Source organism: Phyllostomus discolor, chromosome 6 (genome assembly GCF_004126475.2).
Source record: "Phyllostomus discolor isolate MPI-MPIP mPhyDis1 chromosome 6, mPhyDis1.pri.v3, whole genome shotgun sequence".
Lineage (NCBI taxonomy): Eukaryota > Metazoa > Chordata > Mammalia > Chiroptera > Phyllostomidae > Phyllostomus > Phyllostomus discolor.
Window position 1 is genome coordinate 40,934,310 of NC_040908.2, and position 26,620 is coordinate 40,960,929.

The window sequence follows — 26,620 nt, forward strand, 5'->3', positions numbered from 1 at the left end:
TTGATGTTTCTTTCCCTTTGTTTCTCCCTCCCTCCCTCCTCTCTAAAAATAAATAAATAATATTTTTAAAAAGCTGTTAAACTTAACTTTATATCCAATAAAAATAATTTTATATATGAATATGAAATAAAAACAAACAAAAAAAAGTGAATAGGGCCCTGGCTGGGTAGCTCAGTTAGTTAGAGCATTATCCGGGTATGCCAAGGTTGCTGGTTCCATTCCCAGTCAGGGCACATACAAGAGTCAACCAATGAATGCATAAATAAGTGGAACAACAAATTGATATTTCTCTCTCTCTCTCAAAACAGTATTTTTTCCTTTCTGCCATCTTTCCATGCTGCCATAATGGTGTGTGTGAATGTCCTTGGCTGATGCTCTCAAGAGGATCAACAATGCTGAAAAGAGAGGCAAATGCCAGGTTCTTATCAGGCCGTGCTCCAAAGTCTTCGTCCAGTTTCTAACCGTGATGATGAAGCATTGGTACACTGACGAATTTGAAATTATTGATGACCATAGAGCTGGTCAAAATTGTTGTGAACCTCACCAGTGGGTTGAAAAAGTGTGGCATAATCAGCCCCAGATTTGATGTGCAACTCAAAGATCTAGACAAATGGCAAAACGACCTGCTTCCATCCTATCAATTTGGTTTCATTGTACTGACAATGGGCATCATAGACCATGAAGAAGCAAAATGAAAACTCACAGGAGGGAAAATCCTGGGACTATTTTTCTAGGGATATAATATATATGTGCAAGTAAAATGTCTCAATAGACAAAAATTAAAAATTAAAAAATTAAAAATAAAATCAATACATTTTAAAACTTTAAAAAAAAATGTAAATAGAAATGTGTCAGATCTCTTAAAAGTCTTCAAGGATCTCCCAATGCTTCTATAGTAAATACTCAACTCTTTACCTAAGACTGCAAGGCCCTGAATGATTAGGCCTTATTTACCTCTCCAACCTCATCTCCTCCCCTCTCCCATTCTTTCCCTCTTTTACAGTTCTTAATCACATAAAGCTCTTCATCTTTCTATCTTAAGGCCTTTGCATATGCTTGTTCTCCCTGCTTGGAATGCTTTTCCCACACCCACTCTTCAAATGGTGACTCTTTTTCATTATCAAGCACAACTTACGTGTTCATTAATTCAAATAAGTTCCCTCCTACTTCTTTTTAAAATCATAGTAGCCTGTTCACTTCTTTCTCAGCATTTCCCATCTTGCAATCACTTGTTAAATTTTTTATTGTCTAACCTCCCCACCACATTGGAAGCTATGTCTACTTTATTCACCACTGAATAGTCAGTGACTACCACTTAACAAATGCTCAATATTTGTTGAAAAAGGGAAGGCCATTCCATTAGGAAAGTCAGTGAAATTTTAATTGTGGATTAGAGAATATTGCTTTACCCATGCCATCATCAACCACGTAAGGCCTATGAATGGATATCTCCAAACGAGGCTAGCTAGATTCAAGGAACATGCTTTAAAAAAAAAGAAACATGTTTCAGTGCCCATATGAACATAGTTATGAGGTGTTGTGGGGTGAGGGGGAGAGAGGCTTTGGCAAAGGACTGACAGGGACCTACTGTGACAGTCAGTTCTCAATCAATATTTTGTGGTGGCTAGAGTAACTGAGTTTACTGTATTTTACTAATGACAAAGTTGAACCAAATTAACCTTTAAAAACCATGGAGGAAAACTAAGCCAGCTTGGTTCCTGCGCCCTTTCTTTTTGAGTGCTTCTTCCCCACCCCAGTGTCCTTGGGCTATTATCAGGCAGTGAATGGCAGTTTATCAAGTTTGTTTTTGGATCCCTCAAGACTGCTTCCCTTTTTTTTTTCTTAGCAGAATCCTGTCCCTTTGAAACTAGCTTGTTAGATAAATTAATCTTTCCTAAGGTAATAACTTTCTAATAATGTGAAGTTTAACAAGGCATTCTGGAAACATACTGCAACTATACAAATGACAGACTCCTCTAGCACAGCAAGCCAAAGTAGAATTTAATCTTTGGGCAGGTTGTTCAAATGACAGTCCCATTGGCAGTATTATTATTACTACTGATTCATACAAACTGTTCCTTAGATATGACACACATTCTCTCATTCAGTTCTCATAACATCCTAGTGACACAAGAAAGACAAACAGTTATTTTAGTTTTTCTTATAGGTAAGGAAACATCTTGATAGTCATAATCTAGGACTCCAAATCTTCCTCCATCACTTTGGCTCCTTTGTTGGCTGCTGAAACTTGTGTTGAGGGGAAGCTTTATCATGAATGAAACTGGTCCTACAACTCTCACCCTGGTTCATGTTCAGGGTCTCAATCTGTCTTACTTTGGATAATCTCAAGTAGTTTAAGGGTGTTGGTGAAATGCTTACCATAAAAAATGTTTCTACAAATTTTCTCATTCACAGTTTTAGTGTAGATTAAGGAGATTAGAATTCCAAAGTTTTCAGTGATTTCTATTACCCTAGATCATAATGTCTTTTTCTTTTTGTATCTGAGAGGCCTGGAAATAGAATCTATTAAGCAATAGAAATAGTATTAAGCATCTTTAACTGGAGTTCAACGATTGGAGTTTAAAGATTGATAGTTAAAATTCAAGGTTTCTATCTCTTAAGGGAATAGAGCTGATGGCAGACTCGGCCCTCTACCTGGTGCACAGGTGTTCCGGACACATGTGACATTGAAAAGTGATCAGTGAAAGGCTTTCTCACAACACCCTGAAGAGCCCTTTAGGAAATAATGGGTCCTTAGTAATTTGCTTCTCTGGATGTTTAATATACCTGTCTGACCTATCACTGAACTCTTGATCGTTTTAAATATTGCCTCTCATGTATCGTGTTAAGATGCACTAATAACCAAGACCTAAAGGTGACAACAAAACACAACTCTGATACATCGTAAGGGTTATTCTCTGCGGGGCAGAGAGATCAGTCTTTCTCAAGTTAAAAAGAAAAGGGATTATCTACTTCTGAGAGATGCTAGATGATAAGGAGTAAGGTTCTGTGCTTTGCACTCTCTGGATTAAATAGAGTAAAACAAATGCTCTCCAAGAAAATTTTACAACAATCTCTTTGGTAAAAATTAAAAGACGTTTTAATGCCTTGGTGTTGAGTGTTTTCCATGGGGGCAGAGAGAAGGTGGTAGGCCGAATTACCGGGAGGGGAGAATCTGGAGAGGGCACCACGTTTGCCAGCTGGTCGCTCAGTACAGCGAGGTTCGCAGACAAGCCCTCAGCCTGCACCCAGCCAGCTAGAGCCCAGCCCCAGCCCACGTCCCGCCCCTACATTACCAGCGCTGGCGCCCGCCGCACCGCCTTATGCTCTTCCTCTTCTTCCTCTTCCTCATCCAAGGCCACCACTACCGCCGCCAGAGACTCTAAAAGACCCTCGCGTTCATACGGGGCGACCCGCGCTCCAATGTTTGGATTTACTGGGATTTGGAGACTGTAGGACGTCGGTTGGTGCCAGGCAGCCATCACCACGCCGCCGAGGCCTCAGCGCCAGCGCCGGCCCGGGGCGGGGAAGCTGGTGTGGCCTCAGGTTACCCAGCTGCGCTTTGCTTGGGGCGGGCAGTTACTAGGGGCCCAGTAACTAGGGACGCTACAGGGAGCGAGAGGGGCCAAAAGTCACTCAAATCTTTGCAGGCTGCGGAAGCTCCAAGGCGTGTGCCTCCTTTATAAGTGGGAGTCAGTGCTGAGCCTCTGCTCGTTTAGAGGGTTGAGGGGCGGAAAAAGGTGCCTCCCCCTCAGCTTCATGCCTCACTGCCTATTCTCAGACTTCTCACCTTATATTAATGAAACAATTCATTTGGGGGGTTGGAATGAGCACATTTAAAAAATATTTTATGTATTTATTTATTTATTAGAGAGAGGGGAAAGGAAAAGGAGAGTGGAGAGAAATACCCATTGGTCACCTCTCACACAACCCTAACCAGGGACCCGGCCTACAACCCAGGCATGTGTCCTGACCAGGAACCAAACTGGCCACCCGTCGGTCCCACAGTCCTGTGCTGTCTACTGAGCCACACCAGCCAGAGCAGAGCTCATTTTCATTCAATCAAATAACGTGTTTCCAATAGGAGACAGCAGTGGCAGAGGAAAGCAAGAAATGTTAGTGTGGCAGCCTCTAACAGTGTGACAAAGTTTGTATCCTGCTACCTAAAACACGCCCCTCCCCTCCCCAGAGAAAGGAAAGGAGTGTGGCACATTCTACTCTGACCTGACAGCTAGCAGAAATCCATGGATCTGAAGGAGGATGTTAAGGGTGCGATCTTGGTCTGACCCATTAGAGCCCAGCATTGGGTAGAGCCTGGCCCACCCACTACTCACAGTTCAGGTGTATGAACCTGGCATTTGCAGGTTGGGTCGTCAACTTCACAGTGGTGGGGCTGGAAGTTGCAAGCACCCAACAGTAACCACAGGGGTCTCAGCCCCACACCAGGACTCCGCAGCCCCAGCCAGGAAGAGAAGCGCCCATAACTTCTAAGAAAGGGCGGTGGTGTGGCTGAGAGAGCTTCTGGAGCCTCATGCAGTTCCTCGCAAACGGCTCAGGCAGTCACTCAGTCTCTGAGGTCCAGCCTGGGCAGCAGTTTGAAAGGCACTGGAGACATGGAGAGACCCTGAACTGTCTGGTAACAGGGTGTGAACTGGGGATTGGACAGCCTTCTCCCAGACAGAAGTGATGGCATAAATCATTGTTCTTTTGATAAAGCCTTGCTTCCCACAGAACTGGAGACTGGCCACAGATCTGAGGCTCCATCAAACAAGCTCACCCTGCCCCACTCAAATTGTGTTTAGTGGGATTTTCCAAACAGCAGTTGCAGTTCATGCTTTAGACTTTCTTAAAATCTAACAAGCAGCATCTGGACTCTGTGTCCCATACCACTTGCCAAGTGGCCCCAGGCCCAGGACTAGCAGCAGCTGGCCTTGGTTCACAGCTTAGCTTTGCCTGGGCACCCTCAAGGTCAGCAGTATCAGCCATCTACAGATTGCTTTGTAGCTCATACTGGGTGGACTCAGGCAGAACACAGGTGGTGGCTGACCTTGGCCTGTACCTCCAGGGAGGCCCCCAATGGACAGCTTCAGACCACATACTTCAAAGAACCACCATCCAACCACCTCAAGCAACACACTCAAGGGGACAGACTCAGCAGGCACCAAATCCCCACTTAAGTTTTGCTTTGTGGGGTAGGCCCCTGCACAGCTGATCCTCCATGGTAGTCAGAGGTTGATGGTCACAGCTAGTCCTTGCAGCTGCTTGGCCCAGGGGGTAAATTCTTGCCATTGATGTGCCAACAGCAATCAAGCCTGGACTACAAAGTGTACAGCTCACATGGCAGGGGATGGAGGATGGGAATGGGGAGTGAACCTAGAGTGTTCAGCATGGATGACTGGGGAGGCAATGCCACTGGACACTGCAAAACACCTAGTAATACAGCCACTCTACCAAGCTGAGATATAGCAGCTCTACCTAATACATAGAAATACAAGAAGGTTGCCAAAATGAGAAAGAGAAACATATCCCAAATTAAAGAACAAAACTCCAGAACTAAAAAAATGGAGACAAGAAATCTAGATTCAGAGTTCAAAACACTGGTTATAGGGGTGTTCAATGAACCTAATGAGAACTTCAACAGCATAAAAAAGGATCAGTCAGAAATGAAGAATACAACAAACGAAGAATTTGCAGGGAATCAACACTATAGTGGGTGAAGCTGAGAATCAAATCAGCAATTTAGACTACAAGGAAGTAAAAAACACACAATCCAAACAGCAAAAATCATCCCCCCAAAATGAGGATACTGTGAGGATACTGTAAGGATACTCTGGGACAACTTCAAGTGGACCAACGTCAGAATGATGGGGGTACCGGGAGAGAGCAAGAAATTGAATACCTATTTGAAAAAATGACAGGAACCTTCCATTAGTGAAGGAAATAGGCATGCAAGTCCCGGAAGCACAGTGTCCCAAACAAGATGAACCCAAAGAGACCCACACCAAGAAATGTCGTAATTAAAATGCAAAAGGTTAAAGACAATAAAAAAAAAAGGAAGAGCAACAGCTCTGCAACAGGAGTGTGCTGGAATACAAGGAGGCGGTGTGAGAGAGGTAGAGTGTGCAAAGGGCAGTATTAGGAGCTGAGGCACAGGTGAGAGGATATGACAGATCCAGGGTGTGCACATGCCGATGAGAAAAGTCTTCAGTGAAGTCTTCCAATCCATGAACATGGGATGTTTCCATTTATTTCACCCATGTTCTGTAGTTTTCATTGTGCAAGTCCTTCATCTTCTTAATTCCTGAGGTTTTGTAATTTCCTTTTCAGATTGTATAAATATGCAACTTTTTAATGTGTTAACCTTGCATCCTGTTACAGTGTTGTATTTACTAGTTCTTTTTCTGTGGAACCTTTAGGGATTCCATATATATATATATATGACACACAGAACCCTGTGCTGAGTGACTGATAAAAGATCCAATATAAATAATTTGGGGAGTATTCTGACTTAAAAGATTTTAGGACATACCTCATTCAACAGTTTCATGGCAGCCAGAAAAAGCTTATTTTACAGTGAGCTCTAAATAGCTATTAAAAGGGGGAGACAGTAAGTTGAATACAGTTCTAGACAATCCAGAAATAGTATCTAAACATACTAAGACTTAACATTAACCAAATGCTATTTCAGTTAACTATTTGAGTTGTCAGACACTAAATAACCTACAGACTGATTGGCTAAAATCCTCCACAGATGCAAAGGAGAGTCCTAGTTGCTTTTATAACACTCCATGTGAATAGAAGAGATGAGATGGTGGGAATAATAGCAGATTGTGTAGGACCAATTTAGGTCCAGTTCAAAAATCAAGCCTTTATGCAAAGGTAATCAGAAGCCATGAAAGCTTTCATAAAGGTGAGTGCCTGAGAAGTTTTTAAAAAAATCAGTAGCTACAGTGTGTGCAGAACTAATGGAAGAAGGTTAAAGTGAGGGAAAAGATTACTCTGATTTTACACTACTCATGGTGAGACATATGCTTAATCAGGGTAGAGTCAATGAAAATGCTTAAAACCATTGAAACGACATATTAGTTAATACTCCTTTTTGTATAAATAAAATTTACTACTTGTGTACACTTTTATTTGTAGAAGATATCTCAACAGTGCTTATTCTTGGAAAAAGGGATCAGAATTATAAAGTTTAGGGAGACTTTCATTTTTTTACTTTGTATCTTTCTGATAGTTTATGTAAATGGGGATTTATCAGGGTGATGAGCATATTAATTTGGCCATTTCCCCCCTCAGTACTTCTGTTAAAAAAAAAAGTAAGACAAGGTATTTAGGATTAAGATCCTAAGGAAATCAACAGGTAAATGTGAATCCATCCCACCGGCTTCTTATACACATTTTTCAAGAGTGTCTGAAGTAACAGAATGTTGGGAGGAGAGCGACAATAAATTAATCTGCCTTTTGAAACCAAATATTTAATATTTTCATTGAACTGTATCAATACAATTTCAAGTAAATGCAAACTGGAAGACCAGGCCCAGGAATTCATAGAGGAAACAGTATTTGAAACAAGTAACGCCGGTAACCTTCCTTCCAATCCAGCTGCACTATTAGTGGCCATGATGTTGCCAGTCCAGCAGCATTATCCAGATTACCGAGTGTTTACCTGACAAGAGAAAAACCTGAGTTTCAAAACCTGTAACAATAGAATTTTAAGGATGGAACACATTTTATGCAATTATCCAAAACACCCCTATTGTTACAAGTGAAAAAAGACTATAAAAGTGGGAACTGTTTTTACCTTAATGACTAGCAATCTATTATTTACCCCTCACCCCCACCCGAACAATTTCTTAAAAAAAAAAAAAAAAAATGCCTTTCTGACCCTGTAGGAAAATTCACAATCTATACATACTTACCACATCATCAATTTTCAGTATGCTCCGGACAGTTTCAGTTGCTAGAGTCAGTGCACTAACTGAAACCAACAGAGGCTGGACAACCAGCTCCTCCAAAATGTTGGAAATACCACCCTGCAAATTAGCACAAATTGCTTTTAGAGTGTGTAATTATACACATCGTCAACTACACTGATATCAGTATGGCTCAAGGCCTTTTCAAATGCAATTTTCCCTTGGTTTAGTCAAGAATAAGATATTCTCTACTAAGTAATAAGCTCTTCTCTACACTCTATGTTGTATTTCAAGTAAAATTTGGGAAAAACAAACAAACAAACAAACAAAAACTAATGCTGGATTCTCCCAATCCTAATTTTAAAACATCTACATGTTTAAACTTAAAAATATCCTGGCAAAAATTAGGTAGAGGATCAGAGAGATTAAAAATTACAAGATCTTAAAAAAAAAAAAAAGAATTTATTTATTTATTTTTAGAGAAGGGAAGGAGAGAGAGAGGGAGAGAAACATCAATGTGTGGTTGCCTCTCATGTACCCCCTACTGGGGACCTGGCCTACAACCCAGGCATGTGCCCTGACTGGGAATCAAACCGGTGACCCTTTGGTTCGCAGCCCACACTCAATCCACTGAGCTATGCCAGCCAGGGCAAATTACAAGATCTCTAACACTCAAATCATTTCTGAATCCTAATTCTAACTTTCACCAAGTCTGTTCTGTTCTGCCATTTTTACATCTCTCTCAAATCTCACTTTTAAATTCTTACTGCCACTGTCCTGGTCCCCTTCTCCTAAGGATTACTGATGATGGCTATAACAAGCAAATCATATCTTAGCCTCTTGGTTAAAAAACTTTAGTGGCTTTCAACCCATACCTGCCCCAATACTCCAGGGCCTTTTCATAATAGCTGTTATCTGATCCTTCCAACCTTGAAGTCCACAATATCACCAACATATAACCTCTGCTCTAGAGTAAACCAGAACTTCTTGGTCTCTCTCACCTATAAACTATTTGTTCCTCCATCTGAAATTTCTTCATGCCCTACCAATGAAAGCTGCATTTTCATAAAGCTTTCACTAAAACCACGTAGTGTCCTCCTTTGCAGTTTTGTACTATTCAAAAAATATCAGCGTGGATTGTCAGTTTTTCCTATTAAGTATTATCTGTCTCAATAAAAAAAACCACTAATAAAACATTAATACAAAAGGGGAAATTATTACTGTTCTATGTGTTTACTTTAGATGGCTATATTAGGCTGGTGGCCACAATTGCAGCAATGGTTAATATGTACAATGTTTACACCAGGCATATTTGTTAGAGTTTTCTTGTAATACATTTAATCCTCACACCAGGCCTATGAGGGACAATTTATCCATTTTTACAACTGAGAAAACTGAAGGACAGACTATGTAATTTGCCAAAAATTACAGTTAATAAGTTGACAGAGCTAATAAACAAATACATTTCACTTGAGGTATCATCTTCAATTCTCACTCAATGGCATACATGAATTATCCTACATGTTTTATATTGAAATCCAAGACTATTTTTACTTTCAAAGCTTTTCATTCAGTAGACAATTATGAAGCTTTAAAAAATTTTATAAGCATCAACATTTTCTGCAATAATTAAAGGTTAAATCATCACCTTTCGGACATTAATGCCCGTAGTTTTTTCTCCTTGGGCATGCCGGTTTCTTAACTCTGTTACTGTGGAAATGGGATTCAGGCCTGCATTTTCAGCTAGCGTAGATGGAATGACTTCCATAGCATCTGCAAAAGCACGAACGCAGTAGGATTCCATACCACTCAGTGTTCGTGAGTATTCAGTTAACCGTAGGGCCAACTCTATTTCTGGAGCACCACCTCCTGCAATAAGAGCTCTGAAATTCACAAACATATTTTTAGCATACCTTATCCAAGAGAAATTCATTTTAAATAATTTAGCATTTATACCTTTAAAATTGTCAAATTATAGGAGTTTTAATGTTCTAAATGTTACTTAGCAATTTATATTACCTCTTCTTCACTAAACAGCGAATGACACACAGGGCATCATGAATGGAGCGTTCAGCTTCTTCAATAACCAATTTGTTGGATCCACGAACAACAATTGTAACTGTTTTTCCAGGGCTTGTACAGCCTGTAATCTTTAGTAAACAAATTCCAAATTAGGTTATTTGGAATAAGGGTTAAAATAAACAAACAAAAAAAAATCCCAGGCAAATAAAGCTTAATTATAACACTGTTACCTTGAGGAGTTTGCCAGAACCATCTAAATTGACCTCCTCAGCTAACTCAGCCGATCCCAGCATGTCAGCAGTGAACTGGTCAATATGAGCAACGGGCTTGGTTCCAATTGTCTAGGAAAAATTGTCAAATCTACAAATTAAAACATTTGATTACTGCATATTTTCACACATACAGATGTTGGGAGTATTTTACCTTACAAATGAATTCAATGTCTTCTCTTTCAATATCCTTAACCACCATAATCTTCATTTTGTTCAGGAAATGTAATGCAAGATCACTAAGAGCATCTCTAAAATATAAAATCCGTATGTCAATGATAGGTTAAAAAAATTGCTGTCCAACCACATCTTCAGGCTTTCATTATTTTACTATTATTTAAATGACCAATGACTCAAATTATTATTGAAGATAATTTAAATTTTGAGCTCAAAATTCTTTTTAAAATTTATTTTAAAAGATTTAATTTCTTTAGTTCTAAAGAGAAGGGAAGGGAGAGAGATAAAAAGGGAGAGAAACATTGACATGAAAGAGAAACATAGATTGGTTGCCTCTCATGTGTACCCAACTGAGGACCAAATCCACAGCCTTGGCATGTGCCCCAACTAGGAACTGAACTGCTGACCTTTTGCTTTGTGGGATGACTCTTAACCAACTGGAGCTCAAAATTCTTAAATTAAGGTTTTCAATGGATAATATTAAAACGTACTCCAATGACACTATTTGTAAAACACCAACATAATTATGTCATTAAGTATATCTCTGATAACTAAAACATTATTGAGCCCTGGCTGGAGAGCTCAGTTGGCCCTGATATAACAAAGGTTGCAGGTTCAATCCCTGGTCAGGGCACACATAAAGAGCACCCAATGAATGCATAAATAAGTAAAAGGATAAATTCATGTTTCTCTTTCTCTTTTTAAAAAGCAATTTAAAAATTTTAAAACTTTATTGATACCTCCTAACTTAGAATAAAGTATGATTAATTCAAGACCACAAATTTACATCTTCCCAGAAATTACCTGGAACAATCCTGATAACCCTGTGATACCAGATGGAGGAATATATAACTGAATTTTGAGAACAATTTACTCAGGGCTACTACCTATTACATAAGAACCACATATTCCAACTCCTCAACAAAGTTTCTACATAAAATGAGCATCCACAGTACTTTCGGGCATAAAGTATTAATAAACAGAGTACATGGGAATGCATCAACATATTAGAAGAAAACACTGAAAAACAGAGCCTTCTATTTCCTTGATATTTAGGATCTTAGTCTAGAAAGATTAATCATCCCACATTTAAATTATCACAATGGGAAGATAACCCACTTAAGAGGATTATCTGAATGCCCCAAAATGCAGATTCATTAGCTGTCTAGTTGTTTACCCACCTTAAATCATTTTTTAAAAATTGCTAGAGGATCAGCCCTGGCTGGCATAGCTCAGTGGATTGAGTGCGGGCTGGGAACTAAAGTGTCCCAGGTTCGATTCCCAGGCAGGGTACATTCCTGGGTCGCAGGCCATAACCCCCAGCAACCACACATTGATGTTCCTCTCCCTCTCCCTCTCCCTCCCCCTCTCTCCCTCTTCCCCTCTCCCCCTCCCCCCCCCCTCTCTAAAAATAAAATCTTAAAAATCAATTATTATTATTAAAAGGTGAACAAAATAAATAGCCCTGCACCTGAGAATAGACTTCTGTATGAGAAGGACATTACATCCTGTTTTCTTAATTTGCTTCACCAAGTTTAGAATATAGGCTCTCTCCTCTCGTAGCACTCGGTCCATCTGGGCGTAGTCAGATACTACTATCTGATTATCCATCTATTTAGAAAAAGAACATAATTTTAAAGGAAAAAAAACTTAATGAAAATATTATTACATTGTAAGTCCAACCAAAACCATACCAAATATTATATAAAAATGTGCACAGAAAAGGTCTATGATGAATATGAATATACACTAACCTAATACAGGCCTTTTATACTGATCTATATACATATACCTTGCATCATTCATATACAGGGTCCAGCGCAAATAACACTCCTTTTTTTTATTACAAAAATCATAAACGTGTAATTCTGTAACATACCAATATCACACTCAAGCATACCATATGACACTTTAGGTGAAATGTTTAAATTAAAACTATAATTACACCCATATTATTACCCTACCAACCACACTCAAGCTCATGTTACTTCTGCTGGACCATGTGTGTGTGTGTATGTCCCAAAACCAGCATTTAAAAAGTTGTGCATTTTTCTTACATGTTTAAACTTCAGTCACCTTCAAAGTAATCTCCATTTGATTATACCTATTGTAACAATACACCTATTGAGACATTTTTCCCACTGCTCAAAACAATTTCTGAACTCATCGATTTTGATGACTTTTAGTGTTTCTGCCATTTTTTGCTTCACCTCTTCCACATCAGCAAAACATTTCCCTTTGAGACATTTTTCACCCAGGGAAATAAGAAAAGTCACTTGGAGAGTGAATGGGTGAACAGGCAGGGTAGGGCACGGGGTCAAAAACTGCTGAACACTGAAGTGTGGTGTGGGCAGGTACACTCGTAAATCATCATGAAATAGGCACCTGCCTGGCGTGGCTTAGTGGACTGAGTACTGGCCTGCAAACCAAAAGGTTGCCAGTGCGATTCCCACTCAGGGCACATGCCTGGATTGCAGGCCAGATCCCCAGTAGGGGGCGTACAAGAGGAAACCACACATTGATGTTTCTTTCCCTCTCTAAAAAATAAATAAAATCTTAAAAGACAAATAGGCAAATGCTTTGAAAGTCTTCAAAAAAGGTTCACTGAAGTTGAACACAGCCTCTCAAAACACCAGCTGGTACACTGACACAGATGGGTTCACCCTTTGTGAGTGTGTGTGTATTTACACAAGCACATTTTATCATCAAAAAATGTACAAATTATCTTGTATTTGTATAAAGAGAATATTCCAATTCTAAGAGAACTGGAATATTCTTCCTCTCTTTTTTTAAGATTTATTTTAGAGAGATGGGGAAGGGAGGGAGGAAGACAGGTATGAAACATTAATGTGTGGTTGCCTGTAACACACCCCATACTGGGGATATGGCCTGCAACCCAGGCATGTGCCCTGACTAGGAATCAAACCAGCGATCCTTTGGTTCGCAGGCCTGCCTCAATCCACTGAGCTACATTAGCCAGGGCCGGAATATTCTCTTTATACAAATATATTACTGAAATAATTTCACTTGCATCCTTGTTACTCTACCATTTATTTCTTCAGAGTATGGATATTAAACTGGCTTAAAGTTTCATTTGTACAAATGCAGGAAAAAGATATGGCTGCTACTGTGAGGTTTCTGTCCTTAGAAAGCTAGAAAAGATATAGAAATCCCACCTACACTGTAACTTTTACATAACCTATTTTTATTATTTCATACCTATCCTTATTGTTTCTTTAAAATGGATATTAATGACTTTTTTCTATGCTTGTTGTTAACATATGTCTCCATCTATGAAGTAAATCAGTGCTCAATTTTACTGACTAGTCAATTCATGCTATAGATTTTGCCATGCTCTGGCATACAATAATTTCTACTTTTGTTTCAATTTTACTAATTCTTTTGAGATAATCTGCTTTTTATCACTAGTATCAGTATTTTCTATTTTTATCATAATGAACACAGTCTGTTTTTAGAAAGTTAAACACATAAAGAACCAACTTCATCTGATTCTACTTACATCTGTTTTGGGAGCAGATAAGCAAAATTGAATAAGCCCAATCTTTGCCTTTTCAACTCTGGTTATACCGGAATTTGCCACCTTTTGAGTGAGAACCAGCCCTTCCACCAACTCACAGTCATCAATTGTCCCACTATGAAAAAAGGAAGCAAGGGGATAGTTAACAGGGAGTAGAAGTCTGTGTGTTTAATAGATATCTAACAGATTAAAAATCATCAATGCAATAAAATGTGCTTCAGCCTCACTCACATTTATTAGTGCCCCTTCCTGAACCTTTGATCACTCTACTGCCCTGCCATCATTAAGAGAATACAAATTCTTGAGATTCCCGAATTAATCAAGTTCTCATGGAAATCAGAAAGAGCTTTGTGACTTTCACTTAGGTATTTCAAGTAATATTTAATTTTGGCAACAGTTTATTTTCAAAATTAGTTTTTATTTATTAAAGTTATAAACACATATGCTTACCCAAGTTTCTTAACTATTTTAATATCTCTAAGATCTACACTGGTAGCTGTGGCTGGATCAATCACTTTCATCACTGCATTTACACTCATTGGAGAAAGCAGACTTGAATATTGAGAGACAACCTAGAATTGAAAAAAAAAAATCAGCTTCACAATAGAAAAAGTTCTAATTCTTTACTGATTAAGATTTTCAAAAAGTAATCTTGCCCTGACTGGTATGGCTCTGTTGGATGGGTATTGTCCCGCAAAATGAAAGGTTACCGGTTTGATTCCTGGTCAGGGAAAATGCCCAGGTTGTGGGTTTGGTCCCTGGAACGCAGGCAGAAGGTAACCGATCTGTTTCTCTTTCACCCTGATGTCTCTCTCTCTCTCTTCCTCCCTCCCTTCCCCTCTCTCTAGGAATAAATAAAAATCTTGGAGGGAGGCAGGGAGAAATAATCAATCACTATTTTAGGGGTGGTAGGGAGGGAAAGTGGGTATACCATATATGAGAAAACATTCAATACACACTGTTTTCAACTCAGGTTGCCAGCCACCAAGGGCACAAAATAAAAATAAGTATTTTTGGCCTTTCTGGATAGCACAGTTGGTTAGAGCATTGTGCAGACATACCAAGGCTGGGGGTTCTATTCCCAGTGAGGGTATATACAAGAAGCAATCAATGAATGTCTGTGTGGAACAGCAAATCGGTATTTCTCCACTCTCCAAATTAATAAATTAAAAAAGGTATCGTTGTTTCCCCTTTTATTAATATAGTAGATAAAGAGAAAATTAATTTTATGTGGAGGTTCCCTATCTAAAATGAATTTGTGATCAGATGCTATGTATGAGCCCCTGTAATACTGAGACACCGGTAAAAATAGCCACTAACACTTACTGAGCACTTATCATATGCCAGGCAGTGGTCTTGGCACTTTACATTCACATATTCATTCAGCCTTCAGATGAAAAAATTAAAATAGTCAACTAACAGTTTAGTTGTAAAGTGATGGAGCCAGCATTGAACTCTATGACCAATGCTTGTAACCATTCTACTATTCTGTCTGTATTACTTCTGGGGACATTTGAGAATTTTCTCTAGCTCTCCATTTAACATTTGAGAAAAAAAGAATATATTGATTTAATGTTGATGTAAACAAAAGGAAAAAGAAGAATGTGTGTGTGACACAGAATGACAAAACACAGAAAGTGACATAATTTACCAAGAAATTCAAAAGAACAGCACTGCTTTAAATCTGATAACTAAGAAAAGCAGCATAGATGTTAGTTAAGAGATGGATCATGGACAGGCAACAAGGCCCTGATTCGACCTCAGTTCTGCCCCTTATTTGTGGGTGTAAGATGAGTTCTTTAACTTCACTGGACCTATTTTTCCATCTGTTAAATGGCGATACAATTTATCTGAAAGCCTTGAAGAACTAAACTTTACTTGAGTCAGTTACACAAATTACTTTAGTTACTTGGTCACTCTTGAGACTTAACATTTAAGTGTACAACATCAAATAAAAATCACAGCATAAGAGCTGCGGTTCTTAACAAACCTTAAGCTATAATTTTAGAATGATGCCTTAGTGCTTGTCTCACCTTTGAGTTCAATGAAGTAGTTGCACTATTTAACAAAGTTTCTCTGTCACTCAGTTCCACAGGTCGAGACATGTCAGTCAAGATTTCAATACCTTTTTCCAAAGCCTTCTGGAATGACTCGGAAATGATAGTTGGGTGAATCCCTGTCATTTGCGAAAATCTAGTTACTTAATTATAACAGATAAACTAGTATTTGACACACATTTTTTCCACTCATTAAAATTTCAAAGTAGTCATAAGTTTTATTTGAGCTTATTAAATATTTAGTCTTTATTTCAATTGCTGTTGCAGTACAATTTTCTATCTTTTACTGCCATCCCTACCCACCCACCCAACCCTCCCCTCCTCCCTCCCATTTCTACCTGCCCCTAGTGTTTATCCATGTGTCCTTTATACTTGTTCCTGTAAACCCTTGCTCTTTTCCCCTGAAATTCCCTCTCCTCTCTCCTCTGAACACTGTCAGTCTGGTTCTTTATTTCATTGTCTTTGGTTATATTTTGCTTGTTTCTTTGTTTTGTTGTTTAGGTTCCTGTTATAATATTTAGTTTTTATTGTTTATGCTATAACAGCTGTTCCTGCTTTCTCTCTCTTTTCCTATCTCCACCCAGCTTTACCCTCTCGCTCCCTAAGTCAATCCCAATCTTGTTTTCAACTATAGATTAATTTATGCTTCAAATACAAATATAATGCTTTGAATAACCTTAACTGTTTAACTATGACTAATAATTAATTTCCATTTAATTTGAAACAGATCAATTACATACACATGCTAGTTAAAAGTGAAAACAAATTTTCTACTTCAAAAAGAAAGTTGGCAAAAAAGGGGGGGGGAAACCCTAATTCATATAATAAACATAGCAAAATGTAGTCTAAAAGTTCCTAGTAAAAAGATTATTCCAAATTAAATCTTAAATCTGACATGACTTAATAACTTTTTGCCTTTATACAGTAATAACGTATGTTCTATGTTCTACCTACCTTTCTGAAGAAGCTTAGTACAGGAATCTAAGAGAGAACCAGCAATGATGACCACTGATGTGGTGCCATCTCCTGCTTCTATATCTTGTGCCTTAGATAACTCCACCAGCTAAATGAACAGAACACATTAAGTCGTTCAATGAGAAATGGTAAGAACCAGCCCTGGCTGCTGTGGCTAAGTGAACTAAGCACCTGCTTGTGATCCCAAAGGTCACTCACTGGTTCAAGTCCCAGTTAAGGCACATGCCTGGGTTGCAGGCTAGGTCCCCAGTTGGGGGATGTGTGAGTCAACCACTCACTGATGTTTCTCTCCCTCTCTCTAAAAATAAATAAAATCTTTAAAAATTGTTAACCCAATAACAACTAACTCAAATATAAAACAAAAGGCCTTTACATCAGTGTCACTATTTGATTGTTTTCAACACTGTTAAGATTCATTATAAATCTGGACTTGTTGTCTACCTTCCGTTTCATTTAAAAATGATGACTGATATATTTGTGGCATTAAATAATTCTATCTATATACTCTATAAGACGCCATGTTATGAATCCTGGTTCACACTGTGGGTCATAAATATTTGCTCCCAAGCTACTTAAAAGTTCCTGTCAGAAAGCATAAATAATGTTATACCACAGTTATCCTGTAGCCTTGGAAGCTACGAAATGGAGGAATTCCAGGATAGAGTACAGTATCAGTTTGGAGTCTTTCGCCAAGTTTATCTGAACTGACCCTATATAAGCACAACCTGATTCACTTAAAAAGTCATCTTTACATAATTAAAAGGAACTTTTTAATAGATAGAAATTTATTTTTGCTGATAGGGTAACTTCTCACTTAACCCTGAAATGACCATGCTTCTTAGATGCATTGACAGTTGTTTTTAATAAACGTCATTCTAAGTTTAGACACGATTTTTCACACAATTGAAATTATTTTGCTGTTATCCAATACTCATTAAACTAATAATTTATACAATTTCATGTTATTTCCTCCTTCATTAAGCGTATGGCACATTCCTGTTTACAAGCATAGGCACCTTGCACTGGAGAGCACAATCCTAGGCACACAGCATATCCTAAGAACATGTCTGTTTTGCCTGACAAAAATCACAATGCTTAAATTATATCATGTGATTAAATAAAACAAATTTAACCGTTCACCAAATATCAAACTGTGCACTTAAAATTAACACCTCATTTAAAACGATACTTACCATTCTAGCAGCTGGGTGCAACACTTGCATTTGTTTCAGAATGGTGGCACCATCATTTGTAATGGTCACATCGCCTTTCCCATCTTGAATCTGTAAAGTTTTTATTTTTAAAAAGTTACAATTTCAAAATTGTTTTCTTTACCTAGCATTACTGTAACACCCTGAAATCTCTACTAATTTTAGTACTTCTCATAGAGATGTTCCATTTGTATAACTTACAACTGTGTTTAATTTCCAACTTTATACTAATAATCATATTATTAGTATAATGATTTAACAATATGCACAACAGTCCAACTTTACATGTGAAATAGCTGGCTTTGTTCCAACTATATTTTATTTGTGGGGAAAAAAAAAGAGAAAGAATCTACATACAAATAGGTATAAACAATACTATAAAGAATCACTATCAGCCCTGGCTGGTGTAGCTCAGTGGATTGAGCACAGGCTGCGAACCAAAGCATCACAGGTTTGATTCCCAGTCAGGGCACACGCCTGGGTTGCAGGCCACGGCCCCCAGCAACCGCACATTGATGTTTCTCTCTCTTTCTCCCTCCCTCCCCTCTCTAAAAATAAATAAATAAAATCTTTTAAAAAAGAATCACTATCAGCCCTGGCTAGTGTGGCTCAGTGGATTGAGCACTGGCCTGTGAACCGAAAAGGTTGCTGGTTCAATTCCCAGTCAGGGCACATGCCTAGGTTGCAGGCCAGGTCCCTAGTTGGGGGCATGGGAGAGGCAACTGATCTATGTATCTCTTGTAAACTGATGTTTCTCTTCCTCTAAAAATAAATAAAATCTTTAAAAAAATCATTATCATTCCTGGGTTCATAGCAGTAACAATACAATGCCTTCCCCCAAAATACAGCACCATAAATGCAGTGACCACAATTCTTTTTTTAATTGAATATTAGCTATTATTTGTTAAATAACTAAAAAAGTTTTCAGTTATGGTTAACATACAATATAGTATTAGTTTCAGGTGTACAACATAGTGATTAGACGTTTCTATAACTTACACAATTCTTACAGTCAATGCAGTAAATTATTTTGTAGTATCCTCAGCAAAGATTAAAAAAAAAAAAAAAAAAAACCATTACTATCAGGCAGATATAAAAATATCCAGAAAAATAGTGATCTGTGTATCATCCAGACAGTCCTCCATATTGTTTCCTTGTCTCACATTATGGAAGTTAATGGAAGTTAACTAGCACTAAATTTGAGGGTATATTACCTAAAAGTCATTGGAATCTGTTTTATGCTGCCAGTCAACAAAGCTAGAAGTAGAGTTGAAATCCCAGACCTATTTATGTCAGGTCACAGAACTACATCAATAAGGAACATTGAACGCAAACACTTATGCCTCACTTTACTATACGTTCTAACAACACAACAGATAACTAATTTTGCATATATACTTTCACTGTTTAAAAAGTTTTAGATGAAATATGAATTATAGTTAAGTCCTGTTCCCCTCCCAAGTAATCTATTGCTCTTCTGAACCCTCAAAGTGCCTTTCTAAAACATTTTACTTTTTTTTTTAAAAGATTTTATTTATTTATTTTTAGAGAGGGAAGGGAGGGAGGAGAGGGGAGAGAGAGAGATCAATGTGCGGTTGCTGGGGGTTATTGCCTGCAACCCAGGAATGTACCCGGGCTGGGAATTGAACCTGGGACACTTTGGTTCCCAGTCCGCGCTCAATCCACTGAGCTACGCCAGCCAGGGCTCACATTTTACTTTTTACACAGCACATCTTAACCCTCTATAAAGATCTTGCAACGTGGACAGTAGTATTCAATTAAGTAACACATGATTTAGTTTTTACCATTTTATCCATTCCTTTTGGTCCAAGGCTTGTTCTAATAGCATCAGCAACAGCTGTAAAGAAAAGGAAATCAAGGCTCTTTAAAGAACAAAGTGACTTCTCATTTTGTCCTTACTAGGATATGGGGTAGAACAGTTCACTGTGTCCACTAAAAGAAATGGTCTAATAATAATCTACAGGAAATAGAATAACTTACCCCTTTAATTGTATGCCATACAATTAATGTTTTGCTGTGAAAGTCACTACACACTAAAAGTCACGAAAGGTCTTCTGGTGTGCCTATGGCAGAATAAATTTTGAAGATCTAATCTTCCTTTAAATATCAAAATGATACTATCTAGTTCTGAACGATTCTATTCTTTTCTCCATTCTTTAAAATAAGACAAGTAGCAACAGTATAGGCTAGACCTCCTACTATACTATTAATTATTTGTTTGACCCACCCCTCCAAAAAATAAAAACCCAAATGTTAACTAAAAAACCCAAACTACCCCTGGCTGGTGTGACACCCTTTCTTTGACAATGTCAGGACAACAGATTAAATCTTCCCCTTTCTCACACAGCATCTTAACTCCATGCACACAGGGTTGAGATTGTGCCCTAATAGTTTCTGTGTACGTATCATAATTACATGATTCTGAGTACATACCATTACATAATGTTCCCCCCCCATTTGTGTGAACAATAATACATAATCTTAAAGAGCTTGAGAAAATATTTGGTATAATTTAAAAATGGTTTCTACCTAATTATTTCATAGTTTTGGGCTGTTGTTCCTAATTATCCAGTCAATATTATGTATTAGCCTTCCAGGCAATTTTAGTGGACTCCCATGGCTATGATTCTAAAGTTAACCAATTCACTGTGAGAATGCCCTTATATTGTGGGTTCAGTCCCCCAGTCAGGGCATGTGCAAGAGGCAACCAATTAATGTCTTTCTCCCTCTCTCCTTCCCTTACCCACTCTCTAAAAATGGATCAAGCTAAAAAAAAAGCCTTTATATTGATCTACGTAAAGATAATAAAAAAATACACACCCAAGAAATAAAAAACTTTAGACAGCTTGCATCTCCCAGAGTGTCTGAAGTTTAACACACAGTGTGGCACAGAGTACTACTGCTACAACTACTATGACTTGTGTGTGTGTGGTTTTTTACCTCAACCAATGGTACTATTCTCTCTTTTTTGGTAACATCAAAATAAAAAACCGACTCCCCGAATTAAACTAATAACGCAAATGGTAACAGCTTTTCTCAACCAGTTTGCAGAATTTTGTCGCACTCGAAAAGACTAGTTGTGTCATTCTGCTGAGTCCTCCTCATGTCATCTAGGTAGGTGGTCTCTCCTTCCTACAGGCATACCTCCCCTGTCCAGTTTCAATTCTCTGTTCGTTGTTGTTTCAAAAGTCACCTCAGTACACTTCCCATGCTATACTATACCTTCCTCATTCCTTGAAAGTCTATCATACAGCTCTTTTAACCCCTAAGGGTTAGAAGACATACAGCCTGCAGGCAAATGACATACAGTGATACCAATGTTACCAGAAGACTAATTATAAATACAAGAGTTAAGTTCCTAGGGCATTTTATTAACAACACAAAGAAATCACGTTAAACAAAGACATTATTCAAGGACCTGCTGTACCTATTTTTTTTTGCTTTTGTTTTTTAAATAGATTTTATTGATTATGCTATTACAGTTGTCCCATTACCCCCTTCATTCCCCTCCACCATGTATACCCTCTCCTACCCACATCCCCCCCTTTAGTTCATGTCCATGTTTCATAAGTTCTTTAGCTTTACATTTCCCACACTATTCTTGCCCCCCGCCCCGTCTATTTTCTACCTACCATCTATGCGACTTTATTCTCCGTACCTCTTCCCCCTCTCTCCTCTTCCACTCCCTGTTGCTAACCCTCCACGTGTTCTCCATTTCTGTGGTTCTGTTCCTGTTCTAGTTGTTTGCTTAGTTTGTTGTAGGCGTTGTATCTATTCGTTTAGCACTGTCACATCCTCAGTCATTTGGAATGACGTCAAATATTTGTAAGATTGTATTTTATACATGTGGCTGTTCATAAGCTTTTTTATTTAATACCCACAGCAACCCTACAAGTTAAGCTATTAACTCATTCTACTGAAAACTGACTCTCTAGTCAGGGAGTTTACACCAAATCCAAGACACCAGACCCTTCAAGATTTGGCCCTTCAGGGCTCACTCTAACTGAATGAAATACTCACTCTACTCAGCACACAAACACAAGACCTCTTAGCCTTTATCCTCACCTTCCCTTACAGACTCTGTATGAGCTAGATTCTCTTAACACTCAACAACTGTACAAAGAAATAACATTTCCCTATTTTATAGGTAAGTAAACCTCGGCTAGGGGTTAATGGTTACAAAGCCACAAAGTAATGGCAACAGAGAATAAAACTCCGTCTTGATTTCCAACATACGCCAAAGCGTTCTACAAAACCAACAAAACCTCAACTGCAGCAAACTGTCCATGATTCTTGATTTGCTTGTGTTTAGTCGCACATGTAGAGAGAACATAATGTGGTTTTCCGCAATTATTCTCAAACAAATCTATTCCTCACAGCCCAATACAAAGGATCCCGCCCCAAATTAGGCACTAAGAGTTTATCCGATTCGTTTCAACAGTTGTGCAAAGGAAGCTTATTTAATTGGCATTTTTACAGGATCAAGAGAACGCAAAAGTATCGTGCAAACATTTCACTAGTGGAACCAATAAGCGGATAAGCGGCAGGGATTAACTGTCAGAACCCAATGGACCGTTGCAGGCGGGCGTTGCCCCTTTAAGTGTAGTGAGCGACCAAGAAAAAAACTATGAGCGCCTAGGGCCAGAACGGGGCAAATCCCAAACCCTCCATATTCGGGGTTGAGAATTATCGGCAGAAAACAATAAAGCCCCTCTACAAAGCTTCTTTCTTCTTCATAAGCACAAGGGATCATTTGAAGAAGCAAAAAAGATGAGCCATGCCCACCCAAGACCAGGGTGAGAACGCAGGGCGACACCCCGCTGGGCCGCGGATCAGGCCCGGGGAGCGATACCTTTGGCCGCGGAGATGTTGCTGAAGCGGATCTGGGCCGGCTTATCGCGGTCCTTATAGGCGCTTTTGTTGCGGCCGCCGGCAGCTCCGGCGGGAGCGCCGCTCCGGGGTGCCACGTTCTCGGGCATGGCTAGCAGGGATGGATTTGCGTGAGCTCAGGAAGAACGGATGGACGCGGATTGCAGCCGGCTGCGGTGTAAGAGTACGCGCCCAACGCCCTTCACGAATCTTCCAGAAAGCGCGCCCGGTTGGGAGGTGGAAGGGGCGGGGGAGGCGGAGGGTGGAGAAGAGGACCTGCTTAGCACATGGCGCAGGCATGACGTTGCAGGCTGCCCGCCGCGTGCCGGTTTGAGGGGACGGCGCCGGGGAACTTGGGGCTCGCTGGGGGTTTTGGCCCGGACACTGTGGTGGGGTCGGGGCGTCGGCGGGGAGGACTCTTGTGAGGCGGAGAAGGACAACCCGCTATTTTAAGGCGGGCGTTGGGGGCACCCACATCTCCTACTTGCATCCCCGGCTGTGAGGTCCCTTAACTAGATGTGTTGGAGGCGTTTTGTGTCAGGTCATATAGTTCTGTATTTTATTTATTTGAAAGGGAGCGGGAAAGAGATTTGGGAGGTGTGTCTGATTTTCTCTGCTTGAGGTGTTGGGTTTGATTGTCTCCCACTAAATCGATACCGAATGGTGGTTATAGTTTTTAAAATACCCCCTTATTAAATACTAGAGAATCTTAAAAAAAATTGATGAGAAACATCGATTTATTGTTCCATTTATTTATTTATTCATTTTTAAGATTTTATTTATTTATTTTTAGAGAGGGAAGGGAGGGAGAGAGAGAGAAACTCAATGTGCGGTTGCTGGGGGTTATGGCCTGCAACCCAGGAAATGTACCCTGGCTGGGAATCGAACCTGGGACACTTTGATTCCCAGCCCGCGCTCAATCCACTGAGCTATGCCAGCCAGGGCTCACTTATTTATTTATTTATTTATTTTTCCACTTATTCACATACAAGAATCATCTGTTGTTTCTTGTATATACCCTGACTGGGGATCGAATCTCCAGCCCTGGCGTATGGGCAATACTAGAGAATCTTAAAAGTTTTGGAGCTGTGGTTGCCTGCCAAAGTAGGACTGCTTGCTAGTTAGCATAACGCCTTGGTTTTACACTAGATTCTTTTTAATTGTACTTTTTTAAAGATTGCTCTCCTACATGCTGAACCTACAACCCAGGCATGTGCCTTTACCAGACATTGAACCGGTGACCTTTCCCTTTGTGGAGCTGCGCCCAGCTAACTGAGCCCAGCTAACTGAGCCACATCCGTCAGGTCTAACACTTGTGTTCTTCTTCGGTGTAAACACAGCCAGTACTGACTCTCAGGAACCTAAGCATTCAGTTGGGCCCAGTGCTAAACCCTTTGCGTGTTTTAGCTCTCTTATGCCTCTCAACAAGCGTATGAAATACCTCCGTTTGTTTTGCCCCCTCTCTTCCCTCATCCACGCCTGCTTATTTTAAACCTTTTGCATATCAAGAATCTCATATTCTCCAACCGAAGTGCCACTGTCTTAGACTCACATCATCATCTATTTGATTACTGTGACAGTTTAGCTTTTGGCTTACCCCAGTTCCTCCAGTACGTTTTCTGTACTGCTACCACAGAGGAATCTTTTAAAAAAACTCAAATGTGTTGTTATTACTTGCCTGCTTAAAACCCTTCAGTAACTCCTCAACGACCTGGTATGAAAATGGGCACTATGTGTAAAATATGACCCAGGCCCTGTTTTATGTTTTCAGGTTTATAACCCTGTACTCCTGGAACTGGTTCCACATTTTGCTACTGTAGGCCAGGAAGTATCTTTGTTTCTTCCATCCTTCTAGGTTCTTGCCTGGTGCTCTGTAACAAACGACATATTAACAAGAGAAAAGCATACAGAGTTATTTAATGTAAGTTTATATGTGACATGGGAGCCTTGATAGGAAATGCACAGCTGAAAAATGGTTAACTTCAGCATTTTTATGCTAGATTTGATGAGTGGAAAGTTGTGGGAAAATGTGATAGGACACAAATATAAGCTAAAAGTAGTAATCTGGAAAAATTTAGGCCTGCTCATTCAGACTACTCTTGGCATCCCTTGTCTTTGGACCTAGGAGTGCTCTGGGTATAGGAGGGGCCCTTTCATGTGAGGGTCTTATGACCTGTTTCAGGAGAGAAGGGGGAAGGTCAGAGAGTTCTTGCACCTGTCATTTCTAAAATTTTGCATGTTCCTTCAAATATTTAATATGCCACAGTGCCACATTTTGGGGTAGTATTTCTAAACCCATTACAGTGTACCTTAACACTACTGTTTTTAATGCCCCCATACATAGGGACATGCTATTTTCTATGCAACATGTGCAATTATTTGTTGGTTGCAATTTCAGGAGTGTCCTGGGAGAAATCTGAATCCAGCACAACACCCACCCCCCTTCCTACAAGCAGGGGATGGAGAAACCACTCCAGATTGATAAACAAGGGAACTTAATGAAGCTTCTCTTGTCTTGTCACAAGACAAGTAGACTCTACATCTGCCCATCAAAATCTGATGCAGACACTGGCCCGCAGTGTCCACTTCATTATGGATGAAATGAGACATTCACACAGACTATACTGAGTCCAGTGGAGGGAAAGGGATAGCATGGCTTTTCTCTCAAGGGGAGCAAAAGCCTTGGCCCTTGCCATGACTGGCCTTTATTGGGTTTTTTGGCACATTACTTGATGGTCCTCATTTACTATGCACAGGTTCGCTTTAGGTGGTTACCTTTTTCATAAAACAAAGGAGCCAGTGCCGCTAATCACATCACAGAAGAGGGATATTTGCAAATGAAAAGGCAAAAGTGGTTGAACCAGTTACACTCATCCTTGGAGTGTTTAGCATGGATTTTAGGAAGTTACTTTGCAGTAAATGTCCTCAATTCAGGGTGAGGGAGTTTTTTAGCAAGAGCAAGACTCAAAGCGGCCTAGGCATATTGCAGGCCTGATTCCCCATGGGAGAACCTATTTGTGGGTGTGGGTCCTGTGTATCTCAGTGGGAGCTGGGCCCACGCCACGCAGAATGGTCTCCTACAGAATCTTAAAGTTTATATAGAAGGTTTACTGGGCTGTCATGTATATTGTCGAGATGGTGTCAATCACCTCACTTTCAGGCTATGTCGTTGGATCCACTCCTACTGTGTAAATGATAAACTGAACGTACATTCCAAGGACAGGGAAAGGATTGATTGTCCTGGTCCAGCTTGAAGGCCAACCAATGATCCTTTTCTCTCCATTACCTCTTCCAATTCTATTCACTGTTAAAGCCTCCCTTTGACCTACTGAAGCTGAGTTAATAATTTTTCTTTTCTTCCACCACCAAATCTATTATCTCTAGGTACTAAGTAGTAAACAACCCTTAGTTCATTGTAATTTAAATCATTTGTTTATATAGAGGAGAAAATGCTCTCCTCTCTACCCTTCTGAGTGTTTGGCTGAAACTCCTATAACAAAAGACAGATTAACAAGAAAACAAGTTTATTAACATGTATACCTCATATATACATGAGTGATCCCTA

At 39.5% G+C, this 26,620-nt stretch overlaps 2 protein-coding genes and 1 pseudogene across 4 annotated transcripts in view; 1 reads left to right on the forward strand and 2 right to left on the reverse strand.

Annotated features, from left to right (window-relative positions):
- FAM161A (FAM161 centrosomal protein A) overlaps positions 1-3,588 on the reverse strand; it is a 45,207-nt gene extending 41,619 nt beyond the window's left edge. For 2 of the 3 annotated variants that reach the window (XR_004903680.1, XM_028516230.2), the window contains exon 1: positions 3,297-3,588. Coding sequence is in view for 2 of the 3 variants with exons in the window: in XM_028516230.2 (XP_028372031.1) it covers positions 3,297-3,482 (186 nt within the window). In the remaining variant the exon portion in view is untranslated. The remainder of the gene's footprint in view (positions 1-3,296) is intronic. The other variant, XM_036028022.1, reaches the window with a different exon arrangement.
- On the forward strand, positions 260-1,835 carry LOC118501100 (annotated as a pseudogene).
- A 3,534-nt stretch (positions 3,589-7,122) lies between the features above and the next one.
- CCT4 (chaperonin containing TCP1 subunit 4) lies at positions 7,123-23,312 on the reverse strand. The gene is made up of 14 exons (XM_028515382.2): positions 23,039-23,312; positions 19,971-20,023; positions 18,148-18,237; positions 16,934-17,042; positions 15,956-16,098; positions 14,373-14,494; positions 13,905-14,037; positions 11,856-11,995; positions 10,362-10,458; positions 10,169-10,279; positions 9,936-10,066; positions 9,565-9,799; positions 7,923-8,036; positions 7,123-7,669 (listed from the first exon to the last, which is right to left on the reverse strand). The coding sequence occupies exons 1-14, from the start codon at positions 23,163-23,165 to the stop codon at positions 7,655-7,657; spliced, it is 1,620 nt and encodes a 539-aa protein (XP_028371183.1). The 5' UTR covers positions 23,166-23,312; the 3' UTR covers positions 7,123-7,654.
- Between the last annotated feature and the right edge of the window lie 3,308 nt (positions 23,313-26,620).

What these genes read in the sequence shown, in the direction of transcription:
- CCT4 (XM_028515382.2), bottom strand. Translation starts at nt 23,165, where the DNA reads ATGCCCGAGAACGTGGCACCCCGGAGCGGCGCTCCCGCCGGAGCTGCC. An exon ending in TACTAAGCTTCTTCAGAAAG is followed by an intron (nt 16,099 to 16,933) that starts GTAGGTAGAACA and finishes CGCAAATGACAG; the next exon opens with GGATTCACCCAACTATCATT. An exon ending in AAAATAGTTAAGAAACTTGG is followed by an intron (nt 14,038 to 14,372) that starts GTAAGCATATGT and finishes CTTTTTTCATAG; the next exon opens with TGGGACAATTGATGACTGTG.